Raw genomic sequence first — 20,820 nt, forward strand, 5'->3', positions numbered from 1 at the left:
AAATACTTGTAAATAGTCAGAACGTTGCCACACCCACTCTCTTTATAGAGCCCAAGTGAAAGTGAGTCTTTGCAGAGCTCCTCAAGTTTCCACTATGATGGGGAGAGCAGTGACTGTGTTCCTCTGGGCTCTTATTCCAGGTGGGTACAGACACTGAACACATCTACAGCACAAACAGCACTTTACACCATTTCAACTCTCTGTGTTTTCCAGTGGTCCAGGCCCAGTCTCTGACCTCTTCAGAGCCAGTGGTCACCAGCCCGGGACAGTCTGTCTCACTGTCCTGTAAAGTGGAGGGGCTCTCTTTAGCTTGGCTGCACTGGATTCGTCAGAAACCAGGGCGAGGACTGGACTGGATCGGTCGCATTGACAGTGGAACAGGCACCATATTTGCTCAAAGTGTCCAGGGCCAGTTTTCTATCACAAAAGACACTTCAACAAACACTGTGTATTTACAACTTCACAGTGCAAAGGAAGGAGATACGGCTGTTTATTACTGTGCACGAGAGGCACAGTGGTGCAGAGAGCTCCACAGCTGTACACAAACTGAGATGACAGAGCGGAAGTCTATTAAAATTATTATTATTATTTTACATCAGGCAAATAGAATTACATTTAAAAAATGTTTGAAATAAACCCATGATAGAAGTGGGTCAATACTAGCATTACTAGACATGTTTGAATGATAAAAAGAACTATTGCAGTCAGTTTCAATAATATGATTTTTCTGATCTTGTCTTTTAATAAAACTGAAATTCTTTTTATAAATGTAACTAAGGCTACGTTCAGACTGCAGCCTGAAGTGACCCAAATCCAATTTTTTGGCTTCTATGTGACCTGTATCTGATCTTTTAATGACAGTCTGAACGACACAGATCCGATTTTTTCAAATGCGAACCCAGGACACTTGGATATGTGGTCCTGAAACCGATACATATCCGATCTTTTGACATGCGACTTCAGTGTGAACAGTCAAAGCGCATTCATTCGACTTACACGTTATCAACAAGCCACAAACGTCACTATTCTGCGCTGAAGTAGGCGAAAATTGTTAATGAACTCCGTGTCACTGAAGTGAAACACATCACCACTCACCACTCTTGACTACGTCTCCACATCCACACGTTCCTTTCAACAGACGTCCGCTGCTGCTGTCCCACAAAACACCACGGCCAAAAACCTCGTCCTTCTCCTTCTCAATCTCCTCCTTAAAACAAATAAGTTGCTCATGTTCTGGCTCAGGTACAAGAGGAACTTTAAAATCGCCAGGTGCTCAATGCTGCGACCATGTTTGGACAACTTCTGTAAACACAGAGCACGCTCGCTGCGGTTGACGTCGTCGTGTCTCCAGTGCACATGCGGGACACTTTTGGGCCGTTTAACGTTCACACAGGGGATCGCATACAAGTCGCATTTAATTGGAAATGTGAACGAACTTGCAAAAGCATCGGATTTCACAAAAAAATCGGAATTGAGCGTTAAGCCCTGCAGTCTGAACATAGCCAAAATGAATAGTTGATAAAGAGCAGCCCTGTCCGATGCCATAATGCTCTGAAACATTCTCACTGCTGCTGAAGCCAACCAAGATCATACATGCTGCTAATGTTAACCTAAGTATAATTTCAATAAACTGTAGACATTTTAGCATCAGGTCTATTGTTTACTTTTGATAATTAAATATGGATTGTGGACATTGTTTAATTTCAGTATTATCAGTGTGCGGCAACATTTTGTCTAGGAAACACTGGACTATTACAGATCTTAGTACATTCTTTACTGTGAATATATTAAAACTGTGATGTGATAAAAAATAATGATGACTAATAATCAACAAGTGCAATATATTGTGGAAATGTTAATATATTAATAGTATGAAAATAACATGCATTTTCAGTTTGTTGTTCATTATATGGGAGTTTTTTCATTGTGTCAGTGAGAGGAGGAGTGTATGCAGAGCAGATGTAAATGTGTGTACAGTACATAGTGTGCTGCTGCTCCTCCTCGCTCACATGTGCAGTCTCAGGATGGACACACTCACTCTGCTGTGGGCTGCTCTCTGTCTGATCTGTGAGTTTTCCTCTTTCACACTCAACATCAGCTCCACTTACACACAATGCTCCTGTTATTGAAGCATCTCCTCAACACATTTCTGTCCTCCACAGGTGTGAAGTGTGAGACACTGACACAGCCAACCTCTGTGACTGTGCAGCCAGGACACACTCTCACCATCCCCTGTACTGTCTCATACTCTCTTGGCTACTGGACAGCATGGATCAGACAGCCTGCTGGGAAAGGCCTGGAGTGGATTGGAATGAAATACACAGGAGGCTCTCACTATAAAGATTCTCTGAAGAGCAAATTCAGTATTGATTTAGACACTTCCACAAAAACAGTGACTCTGAATGGACAGAACATGCAGCCTGGAGACACTGCAGTGTACTACTGTGCTCGAGAGCCACAGTCACACAAAGTATATGTAGAGCTGTACAAAAACAGTAAAGAGTGCAATTCACAGTAAGTACCAGAGAGGGCGTCCTATGCACAGTTTATCAGTTTATCCCATATGTGCTGCTTGGTCCATAATGAGTTGGGATCAGGAAGAATTGTTCATCTGACAATGACAAAGACAATAAACATGATATGATCTTAAGTCAGACATTTTATACTTCATGTATTTTATCTATTCAGGCTTTTTCTTTCTCAGGATGAAGACCAAATGACTTCTTCTGTGTGATCATCACAGCAAACCAGTCACACAGCAACATGAGAGACTTTTTCTATGTGTGGACACCAGGTAAAAGACTGAATACAGAAAACTGTATTTGTATGTAGAAAAAAAAACTAAAATAATATTGATAATGATCATAAATGTGTATGGGGAAATTTATTTCAAAAGTTTTCTAGCATTTAAGTTAAATTCTATAATAAGTTTAAAAAGTTGGTGCAAGTTAACATATATACAAATTTAAGAATTAGTAAAGTGGTTTCACAGTGAAATTAGACTAATAATGAAATCGTCCTGAGCTCGAGCTGAGCAGCAGTTAGAGTGACAGACAGACAGTTCAGTGTTTCTGTGCAGAGGTGAATCATTGTGCATATAGCAGCGGCCACAGTGAAAAACACCATGACAAAAACATGAGTGCAGGAGCATCTACAATCCTGAAATACTTCTACAGCTATAGAGCTATAAACCACAAAAAAACAAACAAACTCTAAGTTAAAATCATAATGCACATGGAGCTGATAATATTTAGTTTCATTCTTTCATCCAAGATTCTTTTATATGTGTTAGTTTTCCATCAGCTACAATCACCAGAGGAGAGTTGTGATATGGCAATACTCAGGTCATAGTTAAAATATTTTAAACTTCAACTACAGCACAGCAACATGCAACCTGAACTCAAGTCTCTATATTACTTTATCCACAGATGCAGCCCGTGTCCCGGTGCATCTATAACATCCCCCTAACACCCCCACTGCTCTGCTTTTACTATGTTATATCTATATAGTGGAAAAAATGAAATAGCAATGATTTCTTTCAGGATACTGTTATGTTTTGTGTTTGACAGTGAGAAAGCTGTAACAGAATGTAACGTCAGAAGATGAAAATGGTATTAATATTTATTGGTTTTATGGATCCATTTAGACCACTAACAGATCAGAACTGTCTTTATTTCCAGTGTAGTTTTTGTTCAGCTCCTCCCTGTGACTCTCTCATGTGTTTGTGTGTCATCTACAGATAGACATATCAGTGAACAATGACTCATAGATTCAGATCAAATCATTTGCATTTGTTTATAACCTGTGTCACTGTTTTATGTGCATAATACTAGACTAGACTAACTAGATTCACAAGACAAACATGAAACAACAAACAACAATTAAAACATCACATTTGATTCAAGTGTGTGTCTGTTCAGATTCTAGTTGTGTGTGTGTCAGTGATCATGAAATCCTCCTGATGTTGCAGCATTAGTTATAGTGACAAACAGCAGGGGGAGTTTATGTGCAGAGGTGGATCACGGTGAGTTTACAGTGGCAGCGGCTACCACAGTGAAAAACACCTTGACAAAAACATGACTGACTTTTTTTTATTTTCAGGAGACAATAAATCAACAATAGTGGGATGTTTTATCAGTTTTAGCAGTATTCTCACAAAGGAAACATTTGATAGAATCTGCTTAAAATGTCCAATTTATACCCATGAATATAATGAAATGCAAGATTTTGATGTTTGCACTCTTCAAATGATGACAGAGAGGTAAATCTGTTTTCACCATTTATTCGTGTGCATTAGAAGAAGTTGAAGAATAGAAGAGTCCTGGTGATATATTATATTTTATGATAAATCAATAAATAAATAGAATGTAAAACTTGTTTACAAACTGTGTGTGTGAAGAATGAATGAATAATGCAATTTAAAAGCACTTTGGGTGTTTTGAAAGGCATTCTGTTTAAACCACCAACCATCCTGCCACCATCTATTTTCATAACCAAAACATGTGGCGATATATAAACTTTGGGGAGGAGCCAATGCAAACCTTATTTTAAATGTCACCCGTGCATGTTTAAGTAATCTAGCGCTCTCTCCCGAGCCTCGAACCCTCCTTACGATTGGAAATACGATCCTATCCAAAGCTCAGCCCACAAGCCTATGTCACCCATGCTCCCACACAACAACTTTCCACTAATAAAGAAAAGTATGACACAAAACAAACACTACAACTTCACAAACCAAATGCGAAGTGCAGTTGTTTCATTAGTCGAATGTAAAATGAAGAACGAGCAAAGAGGGTGTGAAAAACTAAACTGAAACTTATAAAAACAAGTTAATACCTTGTTTTTGATGATTACAGAATTTTGAAAAACAATAGTAACATGTTGATCTGAATATGTTGTGTTAATGTGTGGTTAATACCCCACAGAAGTGCAATATGCCCTCTTTAAAATCTAAATTCTAAAAGAAGTCTGCAGTTATATCAAGGTTATTTTTTTTTTCAACATTCCATATATATTCATTCATAGTTTTTATACTTTCAGTGAGAATCCACAATATAAATAATCATGAAAATAAAGAAAGAGCAAAAATGAAGAAGTGTGTCTGAACTTTTGACTGGTTGTGTGTTTAAAATATTTACTTACTTCATTCATGTTTTTCATAAATTTGGGTTTATGGTCATAGTTTGGATAGTGGGAGGAGCTTGAGTAAAGCTGATATATAAATGAGAACCACACTGTTGACAGCAGCACTGTGCTACAATGGCTGTTACACACTTCACTATACTGCTGTGTGCTGTGTGCCTTTTCAATATTGTTCATGCTTGGTCCATAACAGAGTCTGGATCAGCCATCAAACGTCCTGGAGAATCCCATAGACTCACATGTACTACCTCTGGGTTAAGTTTTAGTAGCTCTGTGTGGAATTGGATCAGACAGGCTCCAGGTAAAGGTCTGGAGTGGATTGCGTTAGTGCACACAGCCAGTACTCCAATCTACTACTCCAAGTCAGTGGAGGGACGCTTCACCATCTCCAGAGGACGACTCCAGCAGCCAGGTGTATCTGCAGATGAGCGGTCTGAGGACAGAGGACACTGCGCTGTATTACTGTGCCAGAAGAGACACAATGAGACAGAATACAGAGCGCTGGGACAAAAACTACTTCCTCTCTTCACTGTGCTCTTCTCTACTGGCTAAAAATAGGGCAATGTTTCCACTATCACTATTGTCACCATAAACACTCAGTGAATTGATGTCAGATATTTTTGTTTTTAACATGAAAACTGTTTCTATCTTCATCTGGATGTTTAAAAGAGCATGAATGAGAGAAGTTACAATCAGTGAAGATTACTGTCCACACTTGTGTTACATCTGCAGGTTATTCTATGACAAGTACAACAACATGCACTGTGACAGACGACAGAGACCAGGACAAGGGCTCGACTGGATTGGGTGGATGAGCACAGGAAAATGCTGCTAACTTTATGCAGTGCCTTTCAACAACGCTTCACTCTGACTGAAAATGTCCCAGCAGCAGCACCCAGTACATGGAGATCACAGGTCTGACAGCAGAAGACACTGCTGTTTACTACTGTGCCCGAAGAGCACAGTGACAGGAAGAATGAAGCTCATGTACAAAAACATCCAACCAAGAGCTGCTGTGGATGTTCCTCTCAAACACAGACTGGACATTCACTCTAACACAAATACAACAAAATGTGACATTTTTATTTTCTATGTTAAGAATCACAACCACAAGCAGTTATATTATTATTATATTATTATTACACATATTTACCTTTCAAATCACTTATAAAATCTAAATGATCTAAGCTTTGTTCAAAATAACCGGTGCCATTTGATTATAAATGACATAAAAGTCCACCACCCCTGAACTGTGACAAATTTAAATATAATATAATGTTTATGTATATACTTAAGCATTTGAAAGATACATGTCATTTGTTAAGATAAAACTGTTTTTATTGTCTGGGCTTAGATGAAGATGAGGCTTTATTCATAATGTGAAATTTTAGGAACCTGCAGGGGACAGTTTTAGCTCCATAGCTCTTCACATTATTATTATTATTATTATTATTATTATTATTATTATTGTTATTATTATTATTATTATTATTATTAATTAATTATTATTTATTATTATAATAACTATTAATCTATAATTTTATTATATTTTTTTTTTTTTTTTACGTTTGGATAATTATCAGAGTAAACCAGCTGCACACCAATATGAGAGTGCTTTTTTTTTTTTTTTTTTTATGTCAGATGCTCTTCAGCCAGCAATGATGTATGATTTTGTTTATTTATTTATTTATTTATTTATTTAATTGAGCAAGGTAAAACATGTACATATTTGAGACCTGGTGCTCAAAAGGAGTAGGATGAAAAAAAAAAAAAAACAACTAAACTTATAATGTCCTACCCCAGTTGTTTTACATAATCAAATAGTTATTAATACTTTTTTTTCTTTTTTTTTTTTTTTTTTTTGTCACAAGTATGTTTCCTAGTTAAATTCAGTTCATTTCTTTCATAAATGTGTGTTTGCAAAATAATAATACCCTTATATATAGTAATCATGCTTAAATAAAAGTGACAATAAAAAGTTTTCTATAACAAAACATTTCAATTAAATGTTACAATAATGTTAAAAAGTTGGCATTAAAAAAAAAAAAAAACATGTTAAACTAACTTAAGAATAAGAGGCCTGTATTTTGTCCTGCGCTCATGTTCAGGAAGGACAGGAAAGCAGTCAGTGGTTTTTGCATGTGTGTGTGTCACTGTGTGGGGGGGCACAGTGAAATAAGCCACTACAAAAACCTGCTACAAACAAAACTACAGAGAATCATTTATGAACGTGAAGTCATTGTCCTCTTCAAAGCCACTATAACCAGGGACAGATGCTCCACCCTCTGCACTATTGTCCAAACCATTGCAGATGAAGATTGACTCTTGTTAGTGTTAATTTAACGATGGACTCTCAATAAAGTTGTGTTAGACTTCATGATAATTATTGTACCTGTTTTTAACTATGGAATTTTAAGACATTTTTACAACTCCAAACAAGAAATATCTGTGTCTCCATGGGTCATATTCTGTACACCTGTTAACTGTGTAGTTTTAGACTCTACAAATGTGCTGAAATGCATGATGGATTCAGCGTTCTCTCAAATGAATGAGGACATGTTTGCCATTGTGTTTGGTGAATTTACACTATTGTTTTAGCCTAATTTGAACTACTTCACTGCTCAGTGTAGCAGCAGCTCAGGCCCTGGTGCCTTGAAACGTGCAAAACAACCAAACTGTATTCTGTAATTCTTGGGTATTTACTCCTCAGAGCCTTCAAACATGTATCAACAATTGTCACTGGGGAGGAGCCAATGCAAACCTGAAATCCTCTCCTCTATTTAACTCTGTGTGGAGAGGAAACAGAGCTGTGGACACTTGAACAAAATGGACTACAGGACAGCACTTGTGTTTGTCACATACTGGACAGGTGAACTGTTGCTCTGGACTAATACTGGTAAATGACAGCAGGATGAATTTGAATACAGTTTTGGCTTGTTTCCACAGGTGTCTTTGCTCAGACTCTGACTGAATCTGGTCCAGCTGTGAAAAGACCAGGAGAGTCCCACAGACTGACCTGTACAGTATCTGGGTTCACATTTAGCAGCTATTACATGAATGAGCTGGATCAGACAGGCTCCTGGGAAGGGGCTGCAGTGGCTGGCTTACATTAACAGCGGTGGGGGCACTACTTATTATTCTGAGTCAGTGAAAGGCAGGTTCACCATCTCCAGAGACAAGCAGAAACCAGCTGTATCTGCAGATGAACAACCTCCAGACTGAGGACACGGCTGTGTACTACTGTGCCCGACAAGCACAGTGAGAGAGTCACATGGAGGAGCTGAACAAAAACTCCACAAAAGTAATTAATGATCTTTCAATCTTCTGAAATTAATCTGGTGAATAATATGAATATGAAATATGTTACAGTTTTACATTACATCCTGATATTGCTTTTATACTGTCAAAAACAGTGTGGTTTATTTAAACAAAATAAAAATAAATTGCATTCCATGTTACTCTGAAAGAACTCATTAAATTAAATCATCGTTATTTTATTTTATCCTCACTAAAGTTATAAGAAAATAAGAGTAGAACATAGCAATAGGCGTGGATTTTCAAAGCAATGGTCTCTTGATTGCTGGAAAATAAACAAGACTCAGACATGGATGAATCACTTGTGAATTAAAAGGGATTTAAAACATGGTATAAAAAATAAATAAATAAATTATATCTATATAGTGGAAAAATGAAATAGCAATGATTTCTTTCAGGATACTGTTATGTTTTTGTGTTTGACAGTGAGAAAGCTGTAACAGAATGTAACATCAGAAGATGAAAATGGTATTAATATTTATTGGTTTTATGGATCCATTTAGACCACTAACAGATCAGAACTGTCTTTATTTCCAGTGTAGTTTTTGTTCAGCTCCTCCCTGTGACTCTCTCATGTGTTTGTGTGTCATCTACAGATAGACATATCAGTGAACAATGACTCATAGATTTAGATCAGATCATTTTCATATGTTTATAACTAGAGCCCGACCGATATATCGGTTGGCCGATATTATCGGCTGATATGGGCAACTTTAGGCATATCGTCTATCGGCCGATATGCTTGCTGATAGGGCTGATATTTCACGTGGGCATGTTATAACCTCTTTATAAAGCTTAGACTCTCTACATTGTGTTCATTTAATTCCAATTTACAGACAGATAAATATCCTAATATGTGGCTCCACATCAGTATTTATCTACGGAGTCATTTGTCTGTGTGTTCCGTACTGTCCCTGAACACACCACAGAGTCGCGTCACTCACGTTTTTGTTTACACATGCAGACACAGATCCAAACATGAGATTATATTCTTTTTACGGACAATCGGTTTTGCGTCTGGATAAAAGGACATTTATTAGTGCAGATTTGTGATGTGAGGAGAGCCTGTGTGAGCGGTGAGTGTTGGGAAATATGTCGACTCTGAAGCTAGTTTTTGTCATTTGTTATGGGTTAGCTGCTGTAGCTCCCGCACATAAACAGACTGTTTCTATTGGTCTGTTCTAAAGTGACTATATTGGCCGAATATTTGCTACTGACCTGCCTGATATGTAAATGAGCTGTGAATAGACATGGTGAATTATGACATTTGCTCATATAATTAAATACCGCGGGCGCTTTTCAACACTTCACTCTGACTGAAATTGTCCCCAGCAGCACCCAGTACATGAAGATCACAGGTCTGACAGCAGAATTATAGTATTATATTATTATATTGTATTGTATTATCTTGATATGTAATGTTGTGGACCCACAAGGGACAGTTTTGGCCCTATAACTCTTCACACTTTAACTATCTGTTTTCTAAAAATGCATCTTGAAATTGTATGTGTTTGTGATTTCAGTTGAATTTAGCACTAGGGACAAACTCTGAATTTATATTTTGATAATAAATCAATAAATAAATACATGTAAAACTTGGCTTACAAAACCCTGTGTGTGGAGAATGAATGAATAATGCAATTTAAAAGCACTTTGGGTGTTTTGAAAGGTGTGCTGCTTAAACCACCAACCATCCTGCCATCATCTATTTTCATAACCAAAACATGTGGTGATATATAAACTTTGGGGAGGAGCCAATGCAAACCTGAAATCCTCTCCTCTATTTAACTCTGTGTGGAGAGGAAACAGAGCCGTGGACACTTGAACAAAATGGACTACAGGACAGCACTTGTGTTTGTCACATACTGGACAGGTGAACTGTTGCTCTGGACTAATACTGGTAAATGACAGCAGGATGAATTTGAATACAGTTTTGGCTTGTTTCCACAGGTGTCTTTGCTCAGACTCTGACTGAATCTGGTCCAGCTGTGAAAAGACCAGGAGAGTCCCACAGACTGACCTGTACAACATCTGGGTTCACATTTAGCAGCTATTACATGAGCTGGATCAGACAGGCTCCTGGGAAGGGGCTGCAGTGGCTGGCTTCCATTAGCGGTGGTGGGGGCACTACTTATTACTCTGAGTCAGTGAAAGGCAGGTTCACCATCTCCAGAGACAACAGCAGAAACCAGCTGTATCTGCAGATGAACAACCTCCAGACTGAGGACACGGCTGTGTACTACTGTGCCCGAGAGCACAGTGACACAAAGTATATCTACAACTGTACAAAAACATTAAAGGGTGCAATTCACAATAACAACCAGAGGGGTCGCCCTATACACAGCAAAATGTCACTGAAGCTTTAAGTGCATGTGGTTCTAAAATATTGAGTCACACTTTATAATAAATGCAGATTAATTCATCTTAAACACAAATAAACACATAATTCATGATGAGCAAATAATATATTAACTTTTTTTTTATAAATTAAATCTTTGTTTACTAATTAATTATTTAAGTCTTGATATATATGAGTTATTTTAAAGTAGTAATGCAGCTGTTTTGTTTAATTCGTCAGTCGTCCAGGTAGGATCCACAGTAAAAGAAAAAATCAATTCTGGACTGGACAAAAGCTTTCTGAGTTTTCATCTGAGCAGCTTCTTAAGTTCTGAATTTTTGTTTAGCTATTGTAATGTAGCTATTTTAAAATCTGACACCTTATAAACATTTCTTGATTTGTGCTTAACTTTTGCAGAGAAATTTGACTAAAACTAAAATCCTCCTGAGCCACAGTTGAGCAGCAGTTACAGTGACTCCACGGTGTGAATTAAAACTGCAAAACATGACTCCTCTGTTTTTAATGTTTATTTGATCTGCTTCACTCCTCACTGTGGTAGCAGCTACAGACCTGGTGTCCTTTATTGCTCTAACGGGGAAAGGCCAAGTTGATCAAAAATGTTTACTTCTTTTTACAAAGTAATTCCAAAAGTGTCTCAAAATGTTTCAGTTTTCATAAAAAAAAAAAAAAAGTATTTGTTTTTTATTTGTTTTTTGACACCAATGTTTGAGGTGACTGTGAGCCCAAAAGTAGATTTGTTTGACAGTGAATAGATCTATAATGGAATCCTCCCTATAGTTGAGCAGCAGTTAGAGTGACAGACAGACAGACAGACAGACAGACAGGACAGACAGGGTGTTTATGTGCAGAGGTGTGTCACTGTGCACATGGCAGCTACCACAGTGAAAAACACCATGACAAAAAACATGACTCCAAGAACATCTAGAGTCCTGACATATTTATACATACATACATAGAGCTGTAAACTAAACTTTTCTGAATCAAAATCATATGGAGTTGAAAATATCTTGTTTCACTCTCTCATCGAATTTCTTCTAAGATACTTTTTAAATTTCTCTCACCGACAGCCTCCTTTATTCAGCCTCCAGCACTTATTATATAATATGTAAATACATATTTAAATATTTATTTTCATCAAGTTGTTCATAAATTTGGGTTTATGGTCATAGTTTGGATAGTGGGAGGAGCTTGAGTAAAGCTGATATATTAAATGAGAACCACACTGTTGACAGCAGCACTGTGCTACAATGGCTGTTACACACTTCACTATACTGCTGTGTGCTGTGTGCCTTTTCAATATTGTTCATGCTTGGTCCATAACAGAGTCTGGATCAGCCATCAAACGTCCTGGAGAATCCCATAGACTCACATGTACTACCTCTGGGTTAGACTTCAGTAGCCATCGATGGAGCTGGATCAGACAGGCTCCAGGTAAAGGTCTGGAGTGGATTGCATATATCAGCACAGCCAGTTCTCCAATCTACTACTCCAAGTCAGTGGAGGGACGCTTCACCATCTCCAGAGACGACTCCAGCAGCCAGGTGTATCTGCAGATGAGCGGTCTGAGGACAGAGGACACTGCGCTGTATTACTGTGCCAGAAGAGACACAATGAGACAGAATAACAGAGCGCTGGGACAAAAACTACTTCCTCTGTTCACTGTGCTCTTCTCTACTGGCTAAAAATAGTGCAGTGTTTCCACTATCACTATTGTCACCATAAACACTCAATGAATTGATGTCAGATATTCTTGTTTTCCATGAATATAAATAAACGTAACATTTTGATAAGAAAACTGTTTCTATTAAAATTGTCTTATGAAAAGAAGAAGAAGCATCTGAAACACATGAAGGTTCCCAGTTTAGCACTAATTATGACATAATCTTTCATTAAACTATAGTTTGATTGTTGTCATTGAATGAGAGAACAAACAATGAAATTACAATCAGCATTACTGTCTGTGTCCAGCAGAGGGAGTTACTGTATATGCAAATTATACACACTTTAAAAGCACCACTAAGTTATTCTGTGCCACAGAAACCAGATTGAACTGCAACATTTAACACAAATCTGTTTTTCAAAATGGCAAAATATCTTTTACTAACATTATTATTTATAGCTACAATTCACTGTAAGACTTTAATAATTATGACATTTGAATTGTGATTTGAAAATGTTTAAGTGTATATTAAATTCATGGATTTTTTCTTGTACAGGTGTGTGGACAGAGATCAGACTGGAGCAGCCATCTTCTCTGGTGAAAAGAGCTGGAGAAAGTGTGAAGATGTCCTGTGTTACATCAGGTTATTCTATGACAAGCTACAACATGCACTGGATACGACAGAGACCAGGACAAGGGCTCGACTGGATTGGGTGGATGAACACTGGAAATAACGCACCAACTTACGCCAGTGCCTTTCAACAACGCTTCACTCTGACTGAAAATGTCCCCAGCAGCACCCAGTACATGGAGATCACAGGTCTGACAGCAGAAGACACTGCTGTTTACTACTGTGCCCGACAAGCACAGTGACAGGAAGAATGAAGCTCATGTACAAAAACATCCAACCAAGAGCTGCTGTGGATGTTCCTCTCAAACACAGACTGGACATTCACTCTAACACAATTACAACAAAATGTGACATTTTTATTTTTCTATGTTAAAATCACAACCACAAGCAATTACAAATATTATACATATTTTACCTTTCAAATCACTATAAAATCTAAATGATCTAAGCTTTGTTCAAAATAACCGGTGCCATTTGATTAGAAATGACATAAAAGTCCACCACCCCCGAACTGTGACAAGTTTAAATATAATATAATGTTTATGTATATACTTAAGCTTTTGAGAAATACATGTCATTTGTTACAAGATAAAACTGTTTTTATTGTCTGGGCTTAGATGAAGATGAGGCTTTATTCAAAATGTGAAATTTTAGGAACCTGCAGGGGATAGTTTTAGCTCCATTATTATTATTATTATTATTATTATTATTATTATTTATTATTATTTTATTATATATTATTATTATTATTATTATTATTATTATTATTAAATCTATAATTGTATTATGATTTATTTATTTTTTTTACATTTGGATAATTATCAGAGTAAACCAGCTGCACACCAATATGAGAGCGCTTTTTTTTTTTAATGTCAGATGCTCTTCAGCCAGCAATGATGTATGATTTTATTTATTTATTTATTTATTTAAATGAGAAAGGTAACACATGTACATGTACCTATTTGAGACCTGGTGCTCAAAAGGAGTAGGATGAAATAAAAAATAAAAACAACTAAACTTATAATATCCTAACCCAATTGTTTTACATAATCAAAGAGTTAATACTTTTTTGTCACAAGTATGTTTACTAGTTAAATTCAGTTAATTTTGTTCATAAATGTGTGTTTGCAAAATAATAATACAATTATATATAATAATCACACTTGAATAATTAATAGTGACAATAAAAAGTTTTCTATAACAAAACATTTCAATTAAATGTTACAATAAGGTGAAAAAGTTGGCATTAAAAAAAAAACATGTTAAACTAACTTAAGAATAAGAGGCCTGTATTTTGTCCTGCGCTCATGTTCAGGAAGGACAGGAAAGCAGTCAGTGGTTTTTGCATGTGTGTGTGTCACTGTGTGGGGGGGGCACAGTGAAATAAGCCACTACAAAAACCTGCTACAAACAAAACTACAGAGAATCATTTATGAACGTGAAGTCATTGTCCTCTTCAAAGCCACTATAACCAGGGACAGATGCTCCACCCTCTGCACTATTGTCCAAACCATTGCAGATGAAGGTTGACTCTTGTTAGTGTTAATTTAACGATGGACTCTCAATAAAGTTGTGTTAGACGTCATGATAATTATTGCACCTGTTTTTAACTCTGGAATTTTAAGACATTTTCTTGAAACAAGAAATATCTGTGTCTCCATGGGTCATATTCTGTACACCTGTTAACTGTGTAGTTTTAGACTCAAACTTGTGCTGAAATGCATGATGGATTCAGCGTTCTCTCAAATGAATAAGGACATGTTTGCCATTGTGTTTGGTGAATTTACACTATTGTTTTAGCCTAATTTGAACTACTTCACTGCTCAGTGTAGCAGCAGCTCAGGCCCTGGTGCTTGAAACGTGCAAAACAACCAAACTGTATTCTGTAATTCTTGGGTATTTACTCCTCAGAGCCTTCAAACATGTATCAACAATTGTCACTGGGGAGGAGCCAATGCAAACCTGAAATCCTCTCCTCTATTTAACCTCTGTGTGTAGAGGAAACAGAGCCGTGGACACTTGAACAAAATGGACTACAGGACAGCACTTGTGTTTGTCACATACTGGACAGGTGAACTGTTGCTCTGGACTAATACTGGTAAATGACAGCAGGATGAATTTGAATACAGTTTTGGCTTGTTTCCACAGGTGTCTTTGCTCAGACTCTGACTGAATCTGGTCCAGCTGTGAAAAGACCAGGAGAGTCCCACAGACTGACCTGTACAGTATCTGGGTTTACAGTAAACAGCTATGACATGAGCTGGATCAGACAGGCTCCTGGGAAGGGACTGCAGTGGTTGACTATCATTTACCCCAGTGGGGGCACTGCTTACTCTGAGTCAGTGAAAGGCAGGTTCACCATCTCCAGAGACAACAGCAGAAACCAGCTGTATCTGCAGATGAACAACCTCCAGACTGAGGACACGGCTGTGTACTACTGTGCCCGAGAGCACAGTGAGAGAGTCACATGGAGGAGCTGAACAAAAACTCCACTAAAGTAAATAATGATCTTTCAATCTTCTGAAATTAATCTGGTGAATAATATGAATATGAAATATGTTACAGTTTTACATTACATCCTGATATTTTTTTATACTGTCAAAAACAGTGTGGTTTATTAAAAAAACAAAAAAAAAAACTGCATTCCATGTTACTCTGAAAAAACTCATTAGGCAAGGCAAGGCAAGTTTATTTGTATAGCACAATTCGTACACAAAGTAATTCAAAGTGCTTTACAGAATAAGAAATACATTAAAATCATAATAAAAACAAATCAAAACATAAATAATCATGAAGATTAAAATTTGAAAAGAGAGACATTAATTGGAGAGAAGACTGTGGAATGAAAACCTTTCAGTCATATGCACAGTTAAACAGAAATGTTTTGAGCCTGGATTTAAACAGCGTCACAGAAGAGTCTGTCTCACATGTTCAGACTGTTCCAGGTTTTAGCTGCATGAACCTGAAACTCTGACTCCCCTTGTTTAGTCGTGACTCTGGGCACCAGCAGGAGGCCGGTCCCTGAGGTCCTCAGAGAGCGAGATGGTTCATATGACACTAACATGTCACAGATGTACTTTGGTGCTCGGCCATGGAGAGACTTGTACACAAGCACAGAGCTGCTTTTAAAGTCTATTCTCTGAGGCAGAGGAAGCCAGTGCAGAGACCTGAGCACAGGAACTTATGTGCTCGTACTTCCTAGTTCGAGTAAGGACCCGAGCTGCAGTGTTCTGGATGTTCTGCAGCGTCTCACAGCTCGTTTGGAGAGACCAGTGAGAGAACCATTACAGTATCTAACCTACTGGAGACAAACGCATGGATAAGTTTCTCCAAGACTGCTTTAGACAGTAAACCTTTGATTTTTGCTATGTTTTTTCATGTTCAAGTCTGAGTCCATTATTACCTCTAGATTTCTTGCCTGATTTGAAGGTTTTAGAGAGAGAGACTGGAGGTGATGCTTTGTTTCTGTGGATCAAACACTATGACTTCAGTCTTGTCAGAGTTTAGCTGGAGAAAGTTGTTTTGCATCCACACATTGATCTGTTGGATGCAGTGACCAAGTGAGTCCACTGGTCCATAGTCTCCTGCTGCCAGTGAGACGTAGATCTGAGTGTCGTCTGCATAATTGTGGTAGGACACGTTATTGCTGCTTATTAACTGGCCTAATGGCAGCATGTAGAGATTGAACAACAGGGGGCCCAGGATTGACCCCTGAGGCACCCCACAGGTCAGGGCCATGTGATCTGAGACACAGTTTCCAATTTCAATAAAATACTTCCTGTCTTCTAGATAGGACTTGAACCAGTTTAGTACAGTACCAGAGATGCCCACCCAGTCACTCATTAAATTAAATCATTGTTATTTTTATTTTAATCCTCACTAAAGTTATAACAAAAATAAGAGTAGAATATAGCAATAGGCGTGGATTTTCAAAGCAATGGTCTCTTGATTGCTGGAAAATAAAAAAGACTCAGACATGCATGAATCACTTGTGAATTAGAATTGATTTAAAACATGGTATAAAAAAAAAAGTTATATCTATATAGTGAAAAAAATGAAATAGCAATGATTTCTTTCAGGATACTGTTATGTTTTGTGTTTGACAGTGAGAAAGCTGTAACAGAATGTAACGTCAGAAGATGAAAATGGTATTAATATTTATTGGTTTTATGGATCCATTTAGACCACTAACAGATCAGAACTGTCTTTATTTCCAGTGTAGTTTTTGTTCAGCTCCTCCCTGTGACTCTCTCATGTGTTTGTGTGTCATCTACAGATAGACATATCAGTGAACAATGACTCATAGATTTAGATCAAATCATTTTCATTTGTTTATAACCTGAGTCATTGTTTTATGTGCATAATAAGAAAAAAATAGAAACAGCACTGCTTCATTCATGGACTAACTACATTCACAAGACAAACATAAAACAACAAACAACAATTAAAACATCACATCTGATTCAAGTGTGTGTCTGTTCAGATTCTAGTTGTGTGTGTGTCAGTGATCATGAAATCCTCCTGATGTTGCAGCATTAGTTATAGTGACAAACAGCAGGGGGAGTTTATGTGCAGAGGTGGATCACGGTGAGTTTATGGGAGCAGCTACCACAGTGAAAAACACCATGACAAAAACATGACTGATTTTCTTTTTTCAGGATTTTTAGGAGACAATACATAAAAAATAGTGGGATGTTTCATCAGTTTTAGCAGTATTCTCACAAAAAAAAAAAAAAACATTTGATAGAATCTGCTTAAAATGTCCAATTTATACCCATGAATATAATGAAATGCAAGATTTTGATGTTTGTGCTCTTCAAATGATGACAGAGAGGTAAATCTGTTTTCACCATTTATTCATAGTGATTAGAAGTAGTTGAAGAATAGAAGAGGCCCTGGTGAAACACATAATACAAACATAGTTGTAGTGTAGGTAGAATAGAATAATATTGAAACAAGTTTGTGGCTGATATATTGATATGTGATGTTGGGGACCCACAAGGGATGGTTTTTATAGGCCCTATAATTTCTTCACACTTTAACTATCTGTTTCTAAAAATGCATCTTGAAATTGTACGTGTTTGTGATTTCAGTTGAATTTAGCAGTAGGATCAAACTCTGAATTTATATTTTGTCATAAATCAGTTAATAAATAGAGTGTAAAAGTTGGCTTAGAAACCCTGTGTGTGGAGAATGAATGAATAATGCAATTTAAAAGCACTTTGGGTGTCTTGAAAGGTGTGCTGCTTAAACCACCAACCATCCTGCCACCATTGATTTTTATAACCAAAACATGTGGCAATATATAAACTTTGGGGAGGAGCAAACGCAAACCTGAAATCCTCTCCTCTATTTAACTCTGTGTGGAGAGGAAACAGAGCTGTGAACCTTGAACAAATGGACTACAGGACAGCACTTGTGTTTGTCACATACTGGACAGGTGAACTGTTGCTCTGGACTAATACTGGTAAATGACAGCAGGATGAATTTAAATACAGTTTTGGCTTGTTTCCACAGGTGTCTTTTGCTCAGACTCTGACTGAATCTGGTCCAACTGTGAAAAGACCAGGAGAGTCCCACAGACTGACCTGTACAACATCTGGGTTCACATTTAGCAGCTATTACATGAGCTGGATCAGACAGGCTCCTGGGAAGGGGCTGCAGTGGCTGGCTTCATTCACCCCGATGGGAGCACTGCTTATTCTGAGTCAGTGAAAGGCAGGTTCACCATCTCCAGAGACAACAGCAGAAACCAGCTGTATCTGCAGATGAACAACCTCCAGACTGAGGACACGGCTGTGTACTACTGTGCCGAAAGCACAGTGAGAGAGTCACATGGAGGAGCTGAACAAAACTCCACTAAGTAAATAATGAACCATTAGTGATCTGAAAATCAATAATAATATGAAAAGCAGTGTTATATTTTTGCATCATATCCTAGTACAGCTTTCTCACAGTCAAATACACAGTCCAAAATCATTATTCTGAAAGAACTCAGTGTGCAGTGACAATACAAGAAATCATTCTCATTTCATGGTGATTGCTCTAGAGTTAAAACAAAACAAGAGCAGAGCAGTGGGAGAAATAGTGTTTTAAATCACAGAAAGAATAAAAGTTACTTTGACATGTCTGAATCACTCTAAATACAACTCTGAGTTGATGAATTAGAAGGGAGACATTTTACAAGCCTAAAAGGCAGTTTAAAACATATGTCTCTGTTTCAATTCAAACCAGATATGAATTCATAGTGACACTGTTCTTTATATATTATAATACAGAACAGAGTCATGTTGTCTGTGCCTGTAAATGTAATACATTTTTTATATAGTATTATTATTAGACATGTTTGAATGATGGAAACAGCTGCTGTAATAAGTTTCAATAATGTGATGACTTGTTGAATCTTAATTACTTGATAAACTGTAAGTTCTGTCCATGGTTGTAACAAAATGAACAGGTGATAAAGAGTAGCCCTGTCAAATTTAAAAATGTACTTAAATTTATCTTTATGTTAATAGTAAAAATGATACATGCTGCTTACATTATATAATTATATACAAATATTAAGAAAAATCATCACAGATCTTAGTTATTCAAGATATTCAACTTCTGATTTGATAAACATGAGTGAGGATTATTGATTAATAATTGCAATGTATACTGTGGGCAAGGTGGGTTAAGTGTCTTGCCCAAGGACACAACACCAGCATTCATCTGTGGGAGCTGGAATCACACCAGCCAACCTGTGGGTATGACTTATTTTAAAGTAGTAATGCAGCTGTTTGTTTAATTCGTCAGTCGTCCAGGTAGGATCCATAGTAATAGAAAAGATCTATTCTGTCAACAGGACAAAAGCTTTCTGAGTTTTCAGTTTTCAGCACTTTTTAGATAATATGTAAATAAATATTAAGTATTTAAATGTTTATTTTCATCATGTTTTTCATAAATTTGGGTTTATGGTCATAGTTTTGGAAGTGGGAGAGCTTGGTAAAGCTGATATATAAATGAGAACCACATGTTACAAGCAGCACTGTGCTACAATGGCTGTTACACACTTCATTATACTGCGTGTGCTGTGTGCCTTTTCAATATTGTTTCATGCCTGGTCCATAACAGAGAGTCTGGATCAGCCATCACGTCTGGAGAATCCCATACTCACATGACTTACTCTGGGTTAGACTTCAGCAGCTTCATGGAACTGGGTGAGACGGCTCCAGGTAAAGGCCTGGAGTGGATTGCATTTGTACACACTGGCAGTAGTCACTTCTACTACTTCCAAGTCAGTGAGGGACGCTTCACTTCCAGAGACGACTTCCAGCAGCAGGTTATCTGCAGATGAGCGGTCTGAGGACAGAGGCCACTGCGGCTGTATACTGTGGCCAGAAAGACACAATGAGACAGAATAACAGAGCGCTGGACAAAACTACTTCTCCTTCACTGTGCTCTTATCTATGGTAAAATAGTGGCAATACTTCACCAATTTTCAGCACTAATGCCACAAAGAAAAACTAAAACTTTCCCTTTCATACCCATAGATATAAATGCATATATGACTTTAGCATGAAAACGGTTTTCTGTTAACAAAACTACCTTTTTTACCTCAATTCAAATGATCAGAAATATTGTTGCAAAAACCGTTTCGAGATTCCCAATTTTTGAGTCATTATTAAATAGTCTAACATTACAATATTTTCTGAGTGCAGCACAGGGAGA

The 20,820-nt window shown here is 37.4% G+C and overlaps 4 gene segments (V, D, J or C); all 4 read left to right on the forward strand.

Moving 5' to 3' along the window:
• The first annotated feature begins 56 nt into the window (after nt 1–56).
• Nucleotides 57–1,965, forward strand: LOC129408736 (immunoglobulin heavy variable 3-74-like). The segment is given in 3 exon segments: nt 57–140; nt 214–537; nt 1,934–1,965. Coding segments are annotated over 3 exon segments (402 nt in total).
• Nucleotides 1,966–2,024: 59 nt separating this feature from the next.
• Nucleotides 2,025–4,039, forward strand: LOC110154587 (immunoglobulin heavy variable 4-38-2-like). The segment is given in 3 exon segments: nt 2,025–2,067; nt 2,163–2,514; nt 2,705–4,039. Coding segments are annotated over 3 exon segments (411 nt in total).
• An 8,816-nt stretch (nt 4,040–12,855) lies between these two features.
• LOC129408555 (immunoglobulin heavy variable 1-3-like) lies at nt 12,856–13,769 on the forward strand. The segment is given in 2 exon segments: nt 12,856–12,947; nt 13,033–13,769. Coding segments are annotated over 2 exon segments (366 nt in total).
• A 1,362-nt stretch (nt 13,770–15,131) lies between these two features.
• On the forward strand, nt 15,132–15,587 carry LOC129408737 (immunoglobulin heavy variable 3-66-like). The segment is given in 2 exon segments: nt 15,132–15,178; nt 15,256–15,587. Coding segments are annotated over 2 exon segments (375 nt in total).
• The last annotated feature ends 5,233 nt before the right edge of the window (nt 15,588–20,820 follow it).

This window comes from Boleophthalmus pectinirostris, unplaced genomic scaffold, assembly GCF_026225935.1.
Source record: "Boleophthalmus pectinirostris isolate CB_2022bp ecotype Guang Dong unplaced genomic scaffold, ASM2622593v1 HiC_scaffold_17, whole genome shotgun sequence".
Taxonomy (NCBI): Eukaryota; Metazoa; Chordata; class Actinopteri; order Gobiiformes; family Gobiidae; genus Boleophthalmus; species Boleophthalmus pectinirostris.